The sequence below is a fragment of the Sycon ciliatum genome, chromosome 3 (genome assembly GCF_964019385.1).
Source record: "Sycon ciliatum chromosome 3, ocSycCili1.1, whole genome shotgun sequence".
NCBI classification, from domain to species: Eukaryota; Metazoa; Porifera; class Calcarea; order Leucosolenida; family Sycettidae; genus Sycon; species Sycon ciliatum.
The window spans coordinates 5,743,118-5,761,410 of record NC_088645.1 but is presented as its reverse complement, the minus strand read 5'-3'; the positions used below and the strand labels follow the sequence as shown (position 1 = coordinate 5,761,410).

Sequence of the window (18,293 nt, the reverse complement as noted above, 5' to 3'; positions counted from 1 at the left end):
GTCAATCAACTGAATACAACAACGTTCTGTACGCACTGAGGGCACTTGCCCCGGTCAATAAACTGAATACAACGACGTTCTGTACGCACTGAGGGCACCGACCCCGGTCAATCAACTGAATACAACGACGTTCTGTACGCCCTAAGGGCACCCGACCCGGTCAATCAACTGAATACAACGAAGTTCTGCACGCACTGAGGGCACCGGCCCCGGTCAATCAACTGAATACAACGACGTTCTGTACGCACTGAGGGCACCGGCCCCGGTCAATCAACTGAATACAACAACGTTCTGTACGCACTGAGGGCACTTGCCCCGGTCAATCAACTGAATACAACGACGTTCTGTACGCACTGAGGGCACCGTCCCCGGTCAATCAACTGAATACAACGACGTTCTGTACGCACTGAGGGCACCGGCCCCGGTCAATCAACTGAATACAATGACGTTCTGTACGCGCTGAGGGCACCGGCCATGGTCAATCAAATGAATACAACGACGTTCTGTATGCACTGACGGCACCGGCCCGGGTCAATAGACTGAATACAACGACGTTCTGTACGCACTGAGGGCACCGGCCCCGGTCAATCAACTGAATACAACGACGTTCTGTACGCACTGAGGGCACCGGCCCCGGTCAATCAACTGAATACAACAACGTTCTGTACGCACTGAGGGCACTTGCCCCGGTCAATAAACTGAATACAACGACGTTCTGTACGCACTGAGGGCACCGGCCCCGTTCAATCAACTGAATACAACGACGTTCTGTACGCACTGAGGGCACCGTCCCCGGTCAATCAACTGAATACAACGACGTTCTGTACGCACTGAGGGCACCGGCCCCGGTCAATCAACTGAATACAATGACGTTCTGTACGCGCTGAGGGCACCGGCCATGGTCAATCAAATGAATACAACGACGTTCTGTATGCACTGACGGCACCGGCCCGGGTCAATAGACTGAATACAACGACGTTCTGTACGCACTGAGGGCACCGGCCCCGGTCAATCAACTGAATACAACGACGTTCTGTACGCACTGAGGGCACCGACCCCGGTCAATCAACTGAATACAACGAAGTTCTGCACGCACTGAGGGCACCGGCCCCGGTCAATCAACTGAATACAACGACGTTCTGTACGCACTGAGGGCACCGGCCCCGGTCAATCAACTGAATACAACAACGTTCTGTACGCACTGAGGGCACTTGCCCCGGTCAATAAACTGAATACAACGACGTTCTGTACGCACTGAGGGCACCGGCCCCGGTCAATCAACTGAATACAACGACGTTCTGTACGCACTGAGGGCACCGTCCCCGGTCAATCAACTGAATACAACGACGTTCTGTACGCACTGAGGGCACCGGCCCCGGTCAATCAACTGAATACAATGACGTTCTGTACGCGCTGAGGGCACCGGCCATGGTCAATCAAATGAATACAACGACGTTCTGTATGCACTGACGGCACCGGCCCGGGTCAATAGACTGAATACAACGACGTTCTGTACGCACTGAGGGCACTGGCCCCGGTCAATCAACTGAATACAACGACGTTCTGTACGCACTGAGGGCACTGGCCCCGGTCAATCAACTGAATACAACGACGTTCTGTACGCACTGAGGGCACCGGCCCCGGTCAATTAACTGAATACAACAACGTTCTGTACGCACTGAGGGCACTTGCCCCGGTCAATAAACTGAATACAACGACGTTCTGTACGCACTGAGGGCACCGGCCCCGGTCAATCAACTGAATACAACGACGTTCTGTACGCACTGAGGGCACCGGCCCCGGTCAATCAACTGAATACAATGACGTTCTGTACGCGCTGAGGGCACCGGCCATGGTCAATCAAATGAATACAATGACGTTCTGTATGCACTGACGGCACCGGCCCGGGTCAATAGACTGAATACAACGACGTTCTGTACGCACTGAGGGCACTGGCCCCGGTCAATCAACTGAATACAACGACGTTCTGTACGCACTGACGGCACCAGCCCCGGTCAATCAACTGAATTTTCATGTACACCACAGTACATGCAATGTGTCTGGTCGGGATGGAGGGATAGGCGAGGGGGGGGGGGGGAGTGGGAAGTGTTGGTAATGGATGCGTGGGTCCAGGAGGGGTGGGGAAGTTTTGGCAAGAGTTGTGTGTGTAGGGGGAGGGGGCAGGGATTGGTGGGGATAATTGACAAGTACATGCAATGTGTCTGTTGGGCGGGGGGGGGGGGGGGGAGGCGAGTGGGAGTGTTGGCAAGGGATGCATGGGTGGGTCCAGGAGGGGGAGGGGTGGCAAGATATAGGTGTTTAGGGGAGAGGAGGGGGGGAGAGGGTTTGGGAATATTGGACAAGTACATGTAATGTGTCTGGTGGGGATGGGGGGGGGGGGGGGGAGTGTTGGTAATGGATGCATGGGTGGGTCCAGGAGGGGGGGGGGGGTGTAAAGAGTTGAGTGTTTGTAGGTAGAAGGGGAAGTATTGGCAAGCAATGTGTGTGGTGGAGATAGGAGGGGGAGGGGGGGGGGGGGCAGGAAGTGTTGGGAAGTGATGCGAGTTTGGGTCCCTGGGGAGGGGGGAAGAGTGTTCGTAAGCGATGTGTGTGTGTGCGTTTGGGAACGGGGGAGGAGGAGGGGGGGGGGGGTGAGGGGGAGGGAGGGGTATCGGCAAGTCATCTGTGTGTGAGTGTGTGTATGTGTGGACAGGTACCGAAGCAGTGGGTTGATGCTACTCTCGTACACAACCCCAAAAAGTCGACCTACAGCTGTATGACAATAGACCAATCCCAAAAAGATTGTCTGGGTTCGAAAGGGGGCATGTCAACTGAGAGTCCACTGTACAACACATACATGGCACCACCTGACCAGCATGCAGCACAGGACGTGTTTGATAGTTCGCGTGTGAATGCGGGGATAAGTACACGGTTTTCTCGTTAGTTGCATGCAAGGGAGACGATGCGACAGAAAGCAAAGCTCTTTGTGGGTTTCTCTCTCGCACTGGTAATGTTCTGCTGGTGGAGTCGAAATGCTTAGCCATAATCTTTGCTTCGCTCTGCTGTGTAGCGTCAAGAGGTCAATGAACATGTAGATCTCATTTTGATGCAGTAGGCAAGGCTGTGAGCGCTGTAGCTCAAAGCAATAAACCCTAAATCGTACGAGATATTTCGAGTACTATTGTTTGTTGCGAGCGCTTCGTCTTCGATGAGTCCTGCCTCTTTCCTGCCAGGCTTCCTCCTATAGGACCAACCACGAAGTGACTGTACTCATCTGCAGCCGATCAATGTTCTACTGCACAAGAAGATTGCGTTTTCACCAAGCAAGTGCCCCGGCAAAGACCATCGCCATGTCACACCGTCGGAACGAGTTCATGATGAGAATCATCATTCGCGCGAGCTTGATGAAGAACTATTTCGAAAGGCAACATAGTCTCTACCCCTGGGACAACAACTATGCGCAGGTCCTGGAAGGAGAGAATGTCTCCAGCGATAAGAACGAAGACGACGGCGGTATCTCAGCAACCTGGAGTCAGTGGAGCTCGTCAAGCTCCTCCGCCTCCGCGATCTGGTACATTTACAGTAGGCGACATGTCGACACGAGCGTACGGAAACCCAGCATGCACTGCAGGACTGTTGCGAGAGTTTGCGGAAGAAGTCCAAGTCGGGAAATCCATCAGCTCCAAAAGCTACCTATAGGTGGGCGATGAGACTCCAGCTTCAGACTACAACAGTCAGGACTTGCAAATAGTTGAACTTGGTGAAGCAGCAGATTGAGAAGTTAGTTGAAATCGTAGCTGTTGCGGTATGTCGGCGCTATTTAGCTTGTATTTTTTACGGAAAGTCGATCGCCACGCGAATGTTCTTCTCCTTGCCGAGAGCTAGCTGGCCTCCAAACTCCGTCAGGGTCTGCCTAAGGTACCGAAGGTCCTTTGACTAGCTGCTGGCAGGACTCCATAAAATCCTTTAGCTTCAGCTCGGTGAGCGAAAGTCTCTCTCGCCACCGCCATGAGCTGACACATAAAAACTAAATACAAAACGATGCACTTCACACGAGCTGGCTCGCACGCGTGCCCCCTTTCACGAACCCAGACAATATTTTCGGGGTTGGTCTATTGGCGTGGCATTGCTCTATTGGATGTTGTGGGGAAGGGGTTGGCTGCCATCATACAGACACTTCTCCAGTGGCTGGCGGAGACCCTGCTGCCAGACTCTTAGTGTGGTTTTAGGCGTGGGCGGTCATGCTCGGACATGATTTTCTCTGTGCGCCGACTTGTGGAGAAATCTTTCGAGCATGACAAGAAAGAGAGTGTATGTGGCATGTACTTGCTTGTGCTGGGGCACCGGACACCCTCCTCGCTGTCATCAAGTCCTTTCACACATCTATGTCTGTCGCAATCCGCACATCTCAGGGACACACTCAACCCATCAACATAACGGCTTGATGCAGGGGTGCTCTATGGCGACTGGCTTTTGAATCTATTCATGTGGACCGTTTTCACTGTTTGGTCCCGGAGTGTGTTGACAGTTCCTGGCGTCGGCATGGAGGTTTGCTACTGGATTGACGGCAACTTGTTCGGCAAGCCCAGGACGCAAAAGACATCGACCAAGTTTGGGGAATGCCAGTTCGCCGACGATGCAGCCTTGTTGGCGACTACGCATGACGGTGCTCCGCTCCCACTCTCTGTATTCCAGGCGACTGCTGCTGATTTTGGATTAATTGTGAGCACTACCAAGACTCAGTTCATGGTGTTCGGCAGCAACATCCAAGATGCAGACTGTGTCTCACTCACACTGGCGGATGTTGAGATAAAGAACGTGCCTGAATTCAGGCAACTGGGTTCCATTATTGCCATTAACAGCCGTTCGGCAGCGGATGTCAATGTCTGCATCGCGAGTGCATACAAGGCCTGTGGTTCTTTGCAGTGCCCTGTATTTTCCTATTGTCAGCTTCCTGTCTTCGTGAAGAGGTCGGTTTTCAACGCGTCTGTCATGTCCTTGCTATTATCTGGTTCGGAGTGCTGGGTCCCTCTTTAGGGCGACTTGCAACGCCTGTCCACCTTCCATATGCGCTGTGTCCGCTCCATCCTTTGCGTGTCGAGACAGCTAATGTGGGATGCCCATTTCAGCAATGCTGAACTATTGCGTATGTGTGTGTGGGGGGGGGGGGGGGACCAGGAACCATCACCTGTAAGTAGCCAGTGCAGGCTGTCGTAATAAAACGACTCCTCCGTGTTCCATTCCCGTGCATGGTACATGCATGGTGCGACGGCACAATGACAGCTGTCGCAAATCACACTGAGTATTACACGTGTTTTTTGGTGATTCCTGGTTAGCTGCTAGCTTTTCCCTACTCGAAGATGTTGCCGCCGCGAAATCTGGGGGTTTGTATTCGTCCTGGCGAAAACCGTGTTTTGATCCGTTGAGGGAGACGAGAGATACAGTGCGAAGACATACGATCTGTCCGAGAATCGGCGAAGAAGAAAGCTTCGCAGGCGACCCGTAGTGGTTGGGAACAGAATGGAACATATACCAGTCGATGCCTGTCATGGTAGGGATGACTGCTACGAAGTTTTAGCCCCATGCTCCCCAGCGCTTTTTAGCGCCCGACGATAATTACCAAATTTCATCGATTTTCCATGTGGATCAAAGCATAGTCTCCTCAATCTTCTCCAGTCGAGCTGAGTCTGGACGCTACAATGTCGAGACGCGAAAAGAGAACATGCATGACCACACAGGAGCATCACATGCAGCTGCATTCTGCCTTGACGAAGCTGAGAACAACACCAGCACCACGCATTTGGAAGACATTTCGAAGAAGACGAAGAACTACAATCATATCTGCGTTCAAAAAAGCCTCTGTACTGTGCAGTATGCATGCGTGCATGCGCGAAGCACGGGGTCCGCGGATCGATCAACTAATTACTTCGTTCAAAAATCATTGTGCCACACGGGTTGTATGATTTGTGTGCGATCATGGCCTTTCTTCTTGACAAACAAAAGTGAAGTTTTTCGATCTTCAAATCGCCATAGCGTCCTTGTCATGACTCCAAATCAGCTGAAACTTTGCAGGAGGAATGAAAATGCCATGCTGAATCGATTGGTACCATTTTCGAAGGGTTTCCTTGAAAAATAAAATTTAGCCTGCACTGGCTACTGTAAGCTCCGGCATGGTCGGCTAGAGTGGCTAGGTCACCTGGCGCGCATGGATGACACCCGCATGCCGAAGTGCCTTCTGTTTGGCCAGCTCCCACCTGTCAGGCCTGCCCATGGACCGAGGAAACGGTGGAAGGACAGCTTGTTGGTCGATCTTCACCATAACCAAATTGTGAACTGGTACCTCACCGGTAATACATCTCGCAAGGAATGGTGAGGTAGATACCAGGATCAGGATACGGAACTGGCCGCAGCAGCCCCCATTGAGTGCCCTATATTTGGAAAGGTCTGCTATAGACCAAGCGATGTCAAGTGCCACAAGTGCACAGCAGAGCGTCACAAGTGCACAGCAGAGCGTCACAAGTGCACAGCAGAGCGTCACAAGTGCACAGCAGAGCGTCACAAGTGCACAGCAGAGCGTCGCAAGTGCACAGCAGAGTGTCACAAGTGCACAGCAGAGCGTAACAAGTGCACAGCAGAGCGTCACAAGTGCACAGCAGAGCGTCACAAGTGTACAGCAGAGCGTAACAAGTGCACAGCAGAGCGTCACAAGTGTACAACAGAGTGTCACAAGTGCACAGCAGAGCGTCACAAGTGCACAGAAGAGTGTCACAAGTGCACAGCAGAGTGTCACAAGCCTGTCCAACAGCAGTGTGGTACATGTCAATGTGCAGATTGTGGGAAATGGTATCGGAGCAGGGGTGGATTCGCTGTCCACAGGTGCCAGCCTACCTCGATCGCTAGCCCGCTAGCTCCCGGTCATTGCAGAACTCGCCAGAACCGCCCAACAACGGATGAGCGTGCCAAGTTTCCTCTACTGTGTCAGAATTGCTTTCGGAGATTTCGGCAGTCCCGGGACCTGACGTGGCACCGGCATGTTTGCTCCTCTCCCTCCTCCCCCAATGGGACCACGTAACCTTTACGGCAGTGGGTTAACAGGACAAGGAAGGCGTATGTGTGTGTGTGTGTGTGTGTGTGTTTGAGAGGGGTGGGGGGGGGGGGGGGGGGAGGGGGGGGGGAGGATTATTGGCAAGTCATCTGTTTTTTTGTTTTTTTTTTGTTTTTGCTTTTTTTTACTATTTGTTAAGTATAGCTTGAACACTCACTGCATGATGAACTAAAATGATCCGGAAAACTCAGCACAATGGTGCATATCCAGCAGGACGGAGTGGGTGGGACCTGTGAAGCTCAGCCGACCAAGGGTCTCGGCATCACAGCTGCACATGTGCACCAAAGCCGCTCTCAGCTATATGTATAAACTGATGTGTCTGGCAGGGCCACCGTAACTAACGTCGCTGGTCTCCTCACAGCTTCCTCCACCAACATGTCCTCGAACTCGGTCCGACCACTCGGTGCGCAACGAGGCTACAGAACGTTCTCCCGGCTTCTTCTCCTGATTATGTGCGACGCTGCTTCCCCTCAGCATCATTGACGACTGGAACAACTTGCCCCCAACTGTGCTGCAGTCTCCGCCACGCCTGACGTCCCTCCAGTCTTTCAAGGGCTAGGTGCATCAGCACCTACCACAAAGCCGCTGGTATTGGGCTACAGACTTGCTGTAACACCCCTTATATCCACAATCAGCTCCCTCCTCCTCACTTATCTATTTACATGTGTTTCGTAATCCCGTCCATGGTGCGCTGGATAGCGCTAACGCCGAGACCCTAGGTTGGCGTTGCTAGTCCCGCCTCACCGGCACAGGCTCCCTGAGAGCCCCTACTAGTAAAGTGTCTGTCTTTCTCCTTTGTTGTCTCGATCATCATTTTCTTTTGTTTTCTTCTTCTCTTCTCTTTGTTATGGTCCATCCGTAGGAGGTGCATTATGTTAAAAAAAGGAAACAAAATGGGAAGTGGAAGGGCGGGGAGCAGGAGAGCAAGAACTCTAAGGGTAGGAAAGAGAGGAGGGAGGGGAGGAAACCAGGAAACTTGTTAGTTTGCGAGTTATTCTAAGATATGAGTGCAAACAAGTACAAAGATAGCAGTATCAAGATCATTATGCTGAGGCGAAAGCAGAGGCTGATGGCCGTGCAGTTTTGACGAAACATTAGAGTCAGAATGGAGGAGAGTTAGAGAAAGATAAAGACAGATGGATTGGAAGTTTGATGAAAAGGGAGTGCTCCGAGGACATGAACAGGGTCATACTGACAGTGGCCTAGGGGGCGATGTCCATGGCCAATGACCAACCCGACCGTTTCAGGTAGCGGTAGGTCAGAACCTTGAACTGCTGTATCCCTTTGGCAGACGGTGCATTGCGGAGGAGAGTGGATGGCAGTTCATTCCAGGCTTCGATGAGGCACTCCGCGAAAGAGCGCAGCGCAACCTTGCACGATCTGGCAGGTAGGGCTGTCTTGAGTTGAAGCTCGTGCGCAAGGTTGGCTGCCGAGCGGGTACGTGTGGCAGGCGTGATGGCGGGTGCGATGGCTCTGGCTGGGTGTGTCGCTGCAAGAACTGGTGGGCTTGTGATGTAATGGACCTTGTGCAGAGCTGTGAGGCCGGCCACACGACGCCGCAGGGACAGAGTGTCCATTGCAGCCCCTGTCCCAATCAGGGTGAGGGCACGATGCTGGACTCGGTCCAGCGGTGAGAGATTGGTAGCCGCAATTTCCATCCATACAAGTGGGCAGTACTCCATTAAGCCTAGTTCACATTTGACGGGGTGCAACGGGACGCGACGTAAGGACCGACGGGAAGCGACGGGAAAGTCTGACGGGGTCCAATGTGAACACCAGGAACGGAAACGCAACCGTACTCCCGTACGGATCAGGAAGCGACGGGAAGAGTTGGATCGATCCAACTTTTCATACCGTAGACGGGCATAGACTGGGACGCAAGCGTACAAAACAGCTGCATTCTGATTGTGAACAGGAGACGGCGTTGTGCGCCAACTACTCCCGATTCGTACTTGGAAAATTTAAGCATTTCGAACACTGCGCTTCCCATGATAACTCGCAGAATGGCTAACACGACTTGAGTTGAATTTTAGCAAGATAAGGTCTGATGTCAGGTATGGTATTTAGGGATAGTTCAGGAGCATGACAAACAAACTGTTTTATCATTTCCTGGAGCTATTATTTGAATGGCACACCTTTCGAAGCTATTTTTCGGTGTTCATGGCAAACTGGTATTGTGAACTTGAGACTGCTTCGTTCAAGGGGACATAATTGAAGAGAAGTCCCGAAAAACTAGAAATTAGGTCCAAAAGGTCACCCTGTCACGGACCGTGCCTTATGACTGGCGCAGTTCGCTGTTGAACGACGCAACGACTGCAGCATGTCGTGTCGTAGAATCGTACAAGATTTTACAGCTCACCCCAGCCTTCCCGACAGGCCCTTACATCCCGTACCGTCAGCGTTCCGTCGAATGTGAACTAGGCTTTAGAGGCCGAATGAACCCCCGGTTTGCTGTGGCCCGGCCCGGTGGGTGCAGGACATGGCACGCCTTCTGGAAGAAACCAATTCGCTGTGTGGCACGCACTGCAGTTGCTCGAATATGCTCTGAGTATGCTCTGAGTATGCTCTGAGTATGATAGATGGGAATCAAACATTACTCCAAGGAGCTTCAGTCCCGAGCATTCCGGGACCGCTGTGCCGTTGAACTGGATGGGTGGTGTCTCCCAGGGTCTGCGGTGGCGGGACACAGTCATGGCCTGTGATTTCGTTGGCTCGAAAGTGACGCGCCAATGAGCACCTCATTCGGCAAGTGCATCTACACCAGCTTGGAGGTTGCGGCACACTTCTGTCACAGAATGTGGCATTGGGATGTGGGCATAAAGCGTGGTGTTATCTGCGTAAACAGGCCGAGTTATCCCTTTGAGTAGGACGTCGCAGGCGTCATTCACGTACAGCAAAATCAATGTGGGCCCAAGGATGCTCCTTGTGGGACCCAGCATCAATCCTGTAAGATTCTGAAGATGCACCGCCGACTACTGCCTGCACCTTGCTGTCATACAGGTAGTCAGACAGCTAGTTGAGGAGGGGAACAGTGAAGCCGTATGATGCAGCCTTGTGGAGCACGCCTCGGTGTGAAACTTTGTCGAATGCTCCTGCTATGTCTACAGCCAGCACGCGGACTGCGCCACCACGGTTGACTTCGGAGACCCAGGAGTGGTTGAGAGACGTGAGCAGGTCAGATGTGCTGAGCCCCTGCTGGAATCCGTACTGGTAGATGGACAGGGCCTTTTCATGCTCAAGATGATTGATTATGGCAGTGTTGACAATCTTCTCCATGACTCTGGAGACAACAGATAACAAGGACACAGGTCAGCAGTTCTTAACAGCAGAGTGAGACTGCTTCTTGTGTATCGGGACCACACGGGCTACTTTCCAGAGAGAGGGCGGGACATGGCACCGAAAACAGAGTGAGAACAGCTGGGCAAGTGGTGCAGCCAAAACCTTTGAGCACTGCTTCAGAACTCTGGCAGGGATGCCATTGGGTCTGGTAGCCTTGGTCGGATCCAGCTGGCGGAGCTGGCGCTGGACTGTCGCTTCCCAAAAGCGGCCAGTTGTCAGGGCAGATGTACACCTAGGAGGAAGGTCAGGAAGGTCGGAGTGCTGTAGATCTTGATCACCCAGCCTGCATTTGCTCGCAAAACATTTTCCAAAGCAAGTAGCTTTTTCTTGGTTGGTGACATATTCTCTGCCCTGGGCATTACGTAGGACAGGGATAGACGAGCTGCGGCCAGAGCCTGCAGCTTTCTTCAGGAGTGACCACCATTGCTTGTTTCGCACTGATCCATGTTTGAGCCGATCTCGGATGCGGGCAAATTCTGCCTGCTTTGCGAGACGGAGGCAATTGGCAGAGGCTTTGGCACTGGACTCAGACTGCATTTGCTCGCAACGAATTCTCCAAAGCAAGTAGACTTTCCCTGGTTGGTGACATGTTCTCTGCCCTGGGCATTGCGTAGGACAGGGATAGACGAGCTGCGGCCAGAGCCTGCAGCTTGCTTCAGGAGTGAACACCATTGCTTGTTTCGCAGTGACCCATGTTTGAGCCGATCTCGGAGGCGGGCAGATTCTGCCTGCTTTGCGAGAGGAGGCAATTGGCAGAGGCTCGGACTTTTGCATTGTAGTCAATGATTTGCTGGTGACAGGTGGGGTGTCTCCTCAGACGGTTCCATGCATAATTCTTTGCCTGGGTAGCGGCTGAGCATTCCGGCGTCCACCAGGATGGATCTGTTGGTTTCGTCGAAAGTTCTTTGTGTGGAATGAAGCGATTCATGCCTTCCATGACAACAGCCGTTACTGATCTGCACGACGCCTCGGGGTCCTCTGATATATCCCAGTTTGCTGTTGAGTAGAAGTGCCGAAGCCGGCCCCAGTCTGCCTGAGCATACCTCCAAACGCGCCGTTTAGTCGGTGGTTCACGGAGTGGGGTGGCATCAAAAGTGGCCACAACGGTGGCATGATCTGATGCTCCAATGGGGTCCAGTACATTTACCTCCACGGAGGTCTCCGAGAAGTCGCTGAGTATGAGGTCCAGGGTGTTCTCACCACGTGTCAGTTGAGTAACGTGCTGGTGGAGCCCGTGGAACGCAGAGAGTTCTGCCTTGTATTCACCAGCTGTTGTAGTCTTCGTGCTGCATAGCCAGCTTTCATTATGAACATTTAAATCCCCGGCTATCACAACGCTGTTCCCGAGGGATCGAGCTTGATCCATGACTGAGTCAGGATACTCAAGCAGAGAGACATCTTGTCCAGGGCACGACCCGGGTCGGTACACTGCACATACAACTACTTTCTGGCCATTGTCAAGGTGCAGGCGAAGCCAGATGAACTCATGGCCATGGCAGTTGGTGTCACTCAGGTGGTCAAAGGGGAGGGAGTCCCGGACCCAGACTACAACTCCGCCGCCTTGAGCATATCGGTCAAGTCGGAGGGGTAGGTGGAAGTCCAGCATGGAGGAGTCAGATAGTGAGGCTTTCTCCGGAGTGAATTTAGTCTCTGTTACGATGGGGATATCAGATCTGCTTCGTGCAACAGCATGCTGGAAGGCTCCAAACTTTGACAGCAGCCCAAAAACAGTTGTCAGCAGTAGCTTCATTACTGGTATGTCCTTGCGCAGCTGGTGTTCATTGGCGTTTGTGTGGCTGAATCGCTCCAGCTGAGGCAGCCTCTGCCTCACTGTCCCTATCACCTCTGCTGCCCACGTTGCCGCCGCCAGATTCACCACATGAGGTGTCACCCTGTGGCCATTTGCGGTGTCGCCAGGCTCGAGCATAAGTGGCCATGGCCAGAAGTTCGCAGCAGTGACTGTTTCTAAGCCTCTGGCGTCGAGCCTCAATCGGGCGGAGACTTTCCCGTCTTCCGTGGTGTGCATGCTGCACTCGTGGACCTTGACAGATTTCACCACGGCCACAGATCGCTGCTGAGTGAACTCTGTCACTCGCTCCACTGTGCAATAAGCGTTCAGATTTCCCACATACACGACTGCCTTCCTTGTTTGGTGGGTTTCTTTAGACACTACCTCCGACAAGCGAAACTTGGCACGTTTTTTACTTCAAATTATTCGAAATAAATCACACTTTACAATCAAAACTAATGATTGAATCACCACAATTCAACTTTGTATTGCTCAACCAGGACATTAGAGACATCTGTTAGGCTGAACAACTCTCCTCTGATTCAGCGATCGCAGTTTCTTCTGGAGACGAATTGTCCCTGTTTTGAGACAAAAGTGCGACTAGAGCGGATTCAGTTGCAGCAAGTACCTTTGTTGTAATCGCTTTGAAAATCTCTATGTCGAGCCACGGTGTCGAGGGTAGTCGTTTCCGCCGCCACTATCCAGATTGACGTGGTAGGATCTGTGCAACACCTCCACAAGCGCCTGCACTCCAACTGCTTTTCAGGGTATTCTCGCCAACTGTCCAAAATTGCCTGCAGCAATTACTGGCGATTTTCCTTAGCCACCAGAGACGCATTGCGCTAGTGGCTGTTGAAAGACGCTAGGACTGTTTGGCATGGACGCATGTACTCTGTGCTGGCGGAGTGACCAAGAGGAGAGAGAGAGAGAACTCCTTGGTTTTGTATTGCAACGCGAAAGCACGACAATTCTCCTTCGCAGAATGTATGCGCGCACAGTTTTTCTGGTACACGAGAGACACGCTTGCCTCTGACTGATAAGTCTTAGCCATGTGCCACTCACCAGCTCGTCGCTTGGCTTCCTGCACCCGGTTGCATGGAGCTACAAGTACTAAGTAGGTCGTACCTCACAGCCTTGTGAAGTAGTATTGGTATCAACACAAAAAAATCAAAAAAACGCGCCAAGTTTCGCTTGTCGGAGGTAGTAGTTTCCACAATTCGTCAGCGATTGGGTGGAACGATGTTTTCTGGGGCTTGACTGGGGGGGGGGGGGGGGGGGCGCCCAACAGTCTGAAAACTTTCGTCTTCCTCACTCGAGATCTCACGATCACTGCCAGTGTCATCCACGTGTACGCGTTTGAAAGCGCTACAGTATTCTCCTGCTGATGCACCAGTGCACTTGGTGTCCTGGTCTTTTCGCGTACGGGTACGGCTACGAGATCCCTTCCGCCTCGTCGTACTCTGGGGCTGTTGTTCAGCCGGAGGAAAGGTAACACTTGCCCTTGCAATGCCAGACTCCTTAATGGTGACAACCTCCTCTTTCAGTCCTGTTATCTGCACGACCAGTTTGTCAATCCAGTTTTGGAGTTGGACCTGTTATCTGAGAAATCGCGCGAAAAAGTATGGAGCTCGAAAAATTCCAACTGTACTCTTCAGCTACTTTTTCTTGCATCTAGTACTAAGTATTTCCCTAATCTACTCTTCTTAGTTCTAATGCCGAGAACTACAGAAAACAAAAGTACAGATCGATGAAGGAGGGAAACTGACTTGCTTTTACAACAAAAACTTGTCTGTGTGTGCGGGGAGAGGCGGGGGGGGGGGGGGGTGTGTTGGCAAGTCATTTGTGTGTGGGGGAGGGGGGGGGGGGTATTGGCGATTACTCTGTGTGTGTGGGAAGGGGGGGGGGAGGGGGATGGGGGAATGGCCGAGTCATCTCGGTTGTGGAAGGGGGGGGGGGATTATTGGCAAGTCATCTGTGTGTGGGGAAAGGGGTTGGGGGGGGGGGGATATTGGCAAGTCGTCTGTGTGTGGGACTGAGGGTGTTGGCAAGTCATCTGTGTGTGGGGGGGGGGGAGGGCGGGGAGGGGATGGGGGGGGGGGAGGGCGGGAGGGGGGGGGAGTGTGGTTGTAAAGTAATGTGTGTGTTGGGGGAGGGGGGACGGAAGGGCAATGTTCGGAAGTGATGTGTGCTTGGGGCGGGGGGTTATTGCCTCTGTTAGTGTTTGTGGGGAGGAGTGTGTGTGTCGGGGGAGGGAAGGGGGGGGGGGGGTATTGGCAAGTCATCTGTGGGGGGGGGGGGGGGGGGGCAGGGGGTGGAGGCGGAAGGGGGGGGGGGGCAGGAAAAGTGTTGGCCAGTGATGCAAGGGTGGGTGCAGGTAGCTTGTGTGTGTGTGTGTGTGTGTGTGTGTGTGTGTGTGTGTGTGTGTGTGTGTCCCATATGGTGCAGTGGTATGTGCAGTCGATTTCCAATCGAGAGATTGCGGGTTCGATTCCCGACGATTCTGGTCACACACGTCTTTCTTCTCTTTCTCAGACTCTTCCTGACTTTTCTTTCATTCTCCTGGGTGGTTACCAACAGCCAGTGCATGCCGGAGTATGTGCTGTGGTGTGTATGTCGAAAAAAAAGATATACAAAAATTAAACAAATGGAAAAATGAAAAATAGGGATTCACTGTCCAGAAAAAGTAACTTCAATCAGCTGTGTGGTGGATACCAGGCTAACGAATTAAAAGTGGCGGTCAATTCATCAGCCTTGCAAGCTGTTGAATGGTGCAATCCCAGCACAAGTTGCTATGTCTAACATAGCTGTCCGCTGTCATCGCTTCCACGATGGGCAGGTCTGAGGTCTGAGGTGTGTGTGTGTGTGTGTGTGTGTGTATGTGTATGATAAGTTATAGATATTATAACATTGTTCTATCGCCACTGCCTACTTACTATTAGCTTGCATTTGCTATTGTGTTGCATTGTATTAGATTTCCCGTCACTACAAGCAACATGCGCTACTTCACCAGGACTTACAAACAGCTGAACAACAACCCGGGGTCATTGATCAACTGAAGACGGAAGTAGAGAAGGTTCAGCATGATGTGGATGCAATGCAGGTTAGTTGAAAGTGTGTTGATTTGATCTGCTTATACTTCATCTCTGCATACCTGTATGTATGTATGCTTCAGAGGTGTATGTACACTAGTGCTGAAACGATTATATCGATTACTCGTTACTTACTCCATAAGAAATAGATCGAGCGGTTATTTCGATTTTATCGGCTAAGCGAGTAGAATGGTACTTGCGCTCGGTACGGGATTTCCCCCCTTTTGGGGGTGGCACAAAGCGTTTTTTTAAGCGTGCATTCACCGAAACTGTTGCAAGTACGACACGGATTTGTACATGAATGTACACTTGCAACATCGATGAACGTGTAAAAGTACAAGCGCGATCTGAGAAACATCGACGCAATCACCGCCGCCGTTTTTTCAGGTTACTACTTTTCTCACATACAGCATGCAGGATTGGCAGGCTCAGTATGTGTCTACACTAGCTGCAGGGGCTGGAGTTCCCTCCAAGTGCGAGTAGTCTTGAGCTCAAGACAGTAGTGTGGTCTTCAGTTTCGTGTTTTCCATTTCGTCGATGGTTCCCGAGCCAGTTTACTCGACAATGAGCTAGGCCTGGCGTCTGGGCCTGTTTTTGAGCATAGACAGAAATAAATCAACTAGTTACTTGTTTGGTGCGCCTCCAGTCAGCTCATCCGTCGAAATTCGCCGATCTACACCCCAGGACGACTTCTCTGACTTCATCGTCGGAGTCAGCGAAGTCACAGGCGAAGGGCACCATCAGCTCTTGGGTTGCGTGCGTGCGTGGGTGGGTGGGTGGTTGGGTGCGCGCGTGCGTGCGTGCGTCCCATATGGTGCAGTGGTATGTGCAGAGATTTCCAATCGATAGGTTGCGTGTTCGATTCCCGACGATTATGGTCACACACATCTTTCTTCTCTTTCTCAGACTCTTCCTGACTTTTCTTTCATTCTCCTCGGTGGTTACCAAAAGCCAGTGCATGCCGGAGTATGTGGTGGGATGTGTATGCGGGAAAAAAAAGAAAGACCAAAAAGTAGGGATTCACTGGCCGGAAAAAGCCCCTTTATAGCTGTGTGGTGTAGACCAGGCTGAATAGTGGCGGTCAATTCTTCAGACTTGCAAGCTGTTGAAAATGGTGCAATCCCAGAACAAGCTGCTATGGCTTCTGCTGTAGCATCGCTATCATCGCCTCCGGCAATGGGCGTCTGTCGGAGTCGTGGTGACGCCTGGTACCGTTCAGGTTTCAACAGGTCACATTACAGGACTGCACTTTGCGTGCATTCATCGAGCACTACACCTGTAGCCATGCATGACTGTATGATTTATGTGTCTGTAGGTCATGTATGGTATCACTCATGCGTGAAATCATGTGATCATCAACCCTGTTTTTCCCGGGCTTGTGCTCCTGTGCACGAGACGTATGCTTCAGATGTATGGCTTTTTTCCCGCTGCACGGCATCTCACGTGCAGAGTTTTTCCGCGTGCAGTGCTCTAGCAGCTTTGGTTTTGTTGTTGTTTTTATTCTCCTTGTGTTGGAAAGAGTTCATGGTGAACAGTGGTTGAATCCAATTCTAAGTTACTTCTCAGTTCTAGCTAGGTTCTTGATAGATTTTGCTAGGGCATTGTTAGAGAGCATCCAAGATAATCCAAGATGGAGTTGGTGTTTTGAGAGTGAGAACTCGAACCAGTAAAGTTTGTCTCCATTGTTGAACGTGGGTTCGGAAAGTATCCGCAGTCGGTATTACAGTTACGGTACTGATGCAACCTGGTTCCGGGGAATACGGAACATAGTGGTCCTTCGAGCCGGATCACGTCCACGATGGAGAAGCTCAGGCGGAGTCAGCGCACGACGAAAGGCGTCGCAGCGCCAAAACTCGGGTACACAGACACCCAGTCCTACGCTGGTGCTAGTGGTGGAGATGACAGGATGACCGAAAGTAGGAGCCAAGCCGTCACCGCGAATTCAGCTGACAGGCTCAGCGCCAGGATAGCCGTGTTACAAGCGGAACAGGCTGTGGCGGAAAAGCGGCTGGAAATCGCCCGGTTGACGGAGCAGGCGATGTCGGAAGCCGAAGGGACGTTGAGGGAAAGGTCCGTTGAGACCTCCAGCTCTCCTGCGATGCGAGAAGAAGTCTTCCAGGAAGCGGGTGAGTTGCATGAGGCGGTTGCAGCCCAAGATACGTCGCTTATCGACTTTGACGATGATGTAGTTGCACCTAGTTCAGTTGCTGTTCCAACACCAACAGAGTCACACACGGTAGTCGGTGTAGAATCTCAGCCATCAGAAGGAGAGGCTTCCCATAGATCTACGCACGTAACGTCAGAATCAGCAGTAGGTCTACACCATGCAGAGGCCTGTCAGGCTAGCACACCACCACCGGTAGACGTAGTGATAGACGCACATGTAGAGAGGGACTCAGATGTCCAGCATGTCCGTGCATTCACTCCGGCACACAGCTACCACTACCAGGCACCGCCATGCGTAGTCCAAGATCCGGTTCATGAACACCTGAATGAACCTCCGTTTCATCAACCAGAACCGCAGGCACAGGCACAGACACAGGTACTTCAAAGAACGATTGAACACACCACTGCTGTTGTAGCCGATGCCACTTACGCTGACTATCTAAGCGAGTCCATTCAGCGGGGAATAGGGCCCGAGCCCTGGGGTAGGACATTCGTAGAGCGTCAGCAACTGCCGAGATCCAGTACTGGCAGTAGTCTACGCAGTGTAGAACGTGAGTTCCGGGCCAAGGAAGTTGCGTATCAGCAGCAACTATTACAGCTTCAGACGATGATCGATGAATCCGCGATCGTCGAGAAGCGGCGCCAGCGAGACGCTTACGCACTGCAGACGAACCTAGAGGAAGCTGAGGCGAGTAGGGCAATGGTCGAGCTAGCGTGCGACAAGCAAGCCAGGGATATTGCGGCAGAACGAGTACGCAACGATGAGCTGGCCCGATCGATGACAGAGCTGAGGCAGCGGCTATTC

The 18,293-nt window shown here is 52.2% G+C and overlaps 1 protein-coding gene across 1 annotated transcript in view; it reads left to right on the top strand.

The window, feature by feature from the left end:
• Positions 1 to 18,293, top strand: part of LOC135812409 (TNF receptor-associated factor 5-like) — a 110,451-nt gene that overhangs the window by 59,575 nt on the left and 32,583 nt on the right. Inside the window, exon 5 of the mRNA XM_065325781.1 lies at positions 15,205 to 15,333. Within this exon, the coding sequence (XP_065181853.1) occupies positions 15,205 to 15,333 (129 nt within the window). The remainder of the gene's footprint in view (positions 1 to 15,204; positions 15,334 to 18,293) is intronic.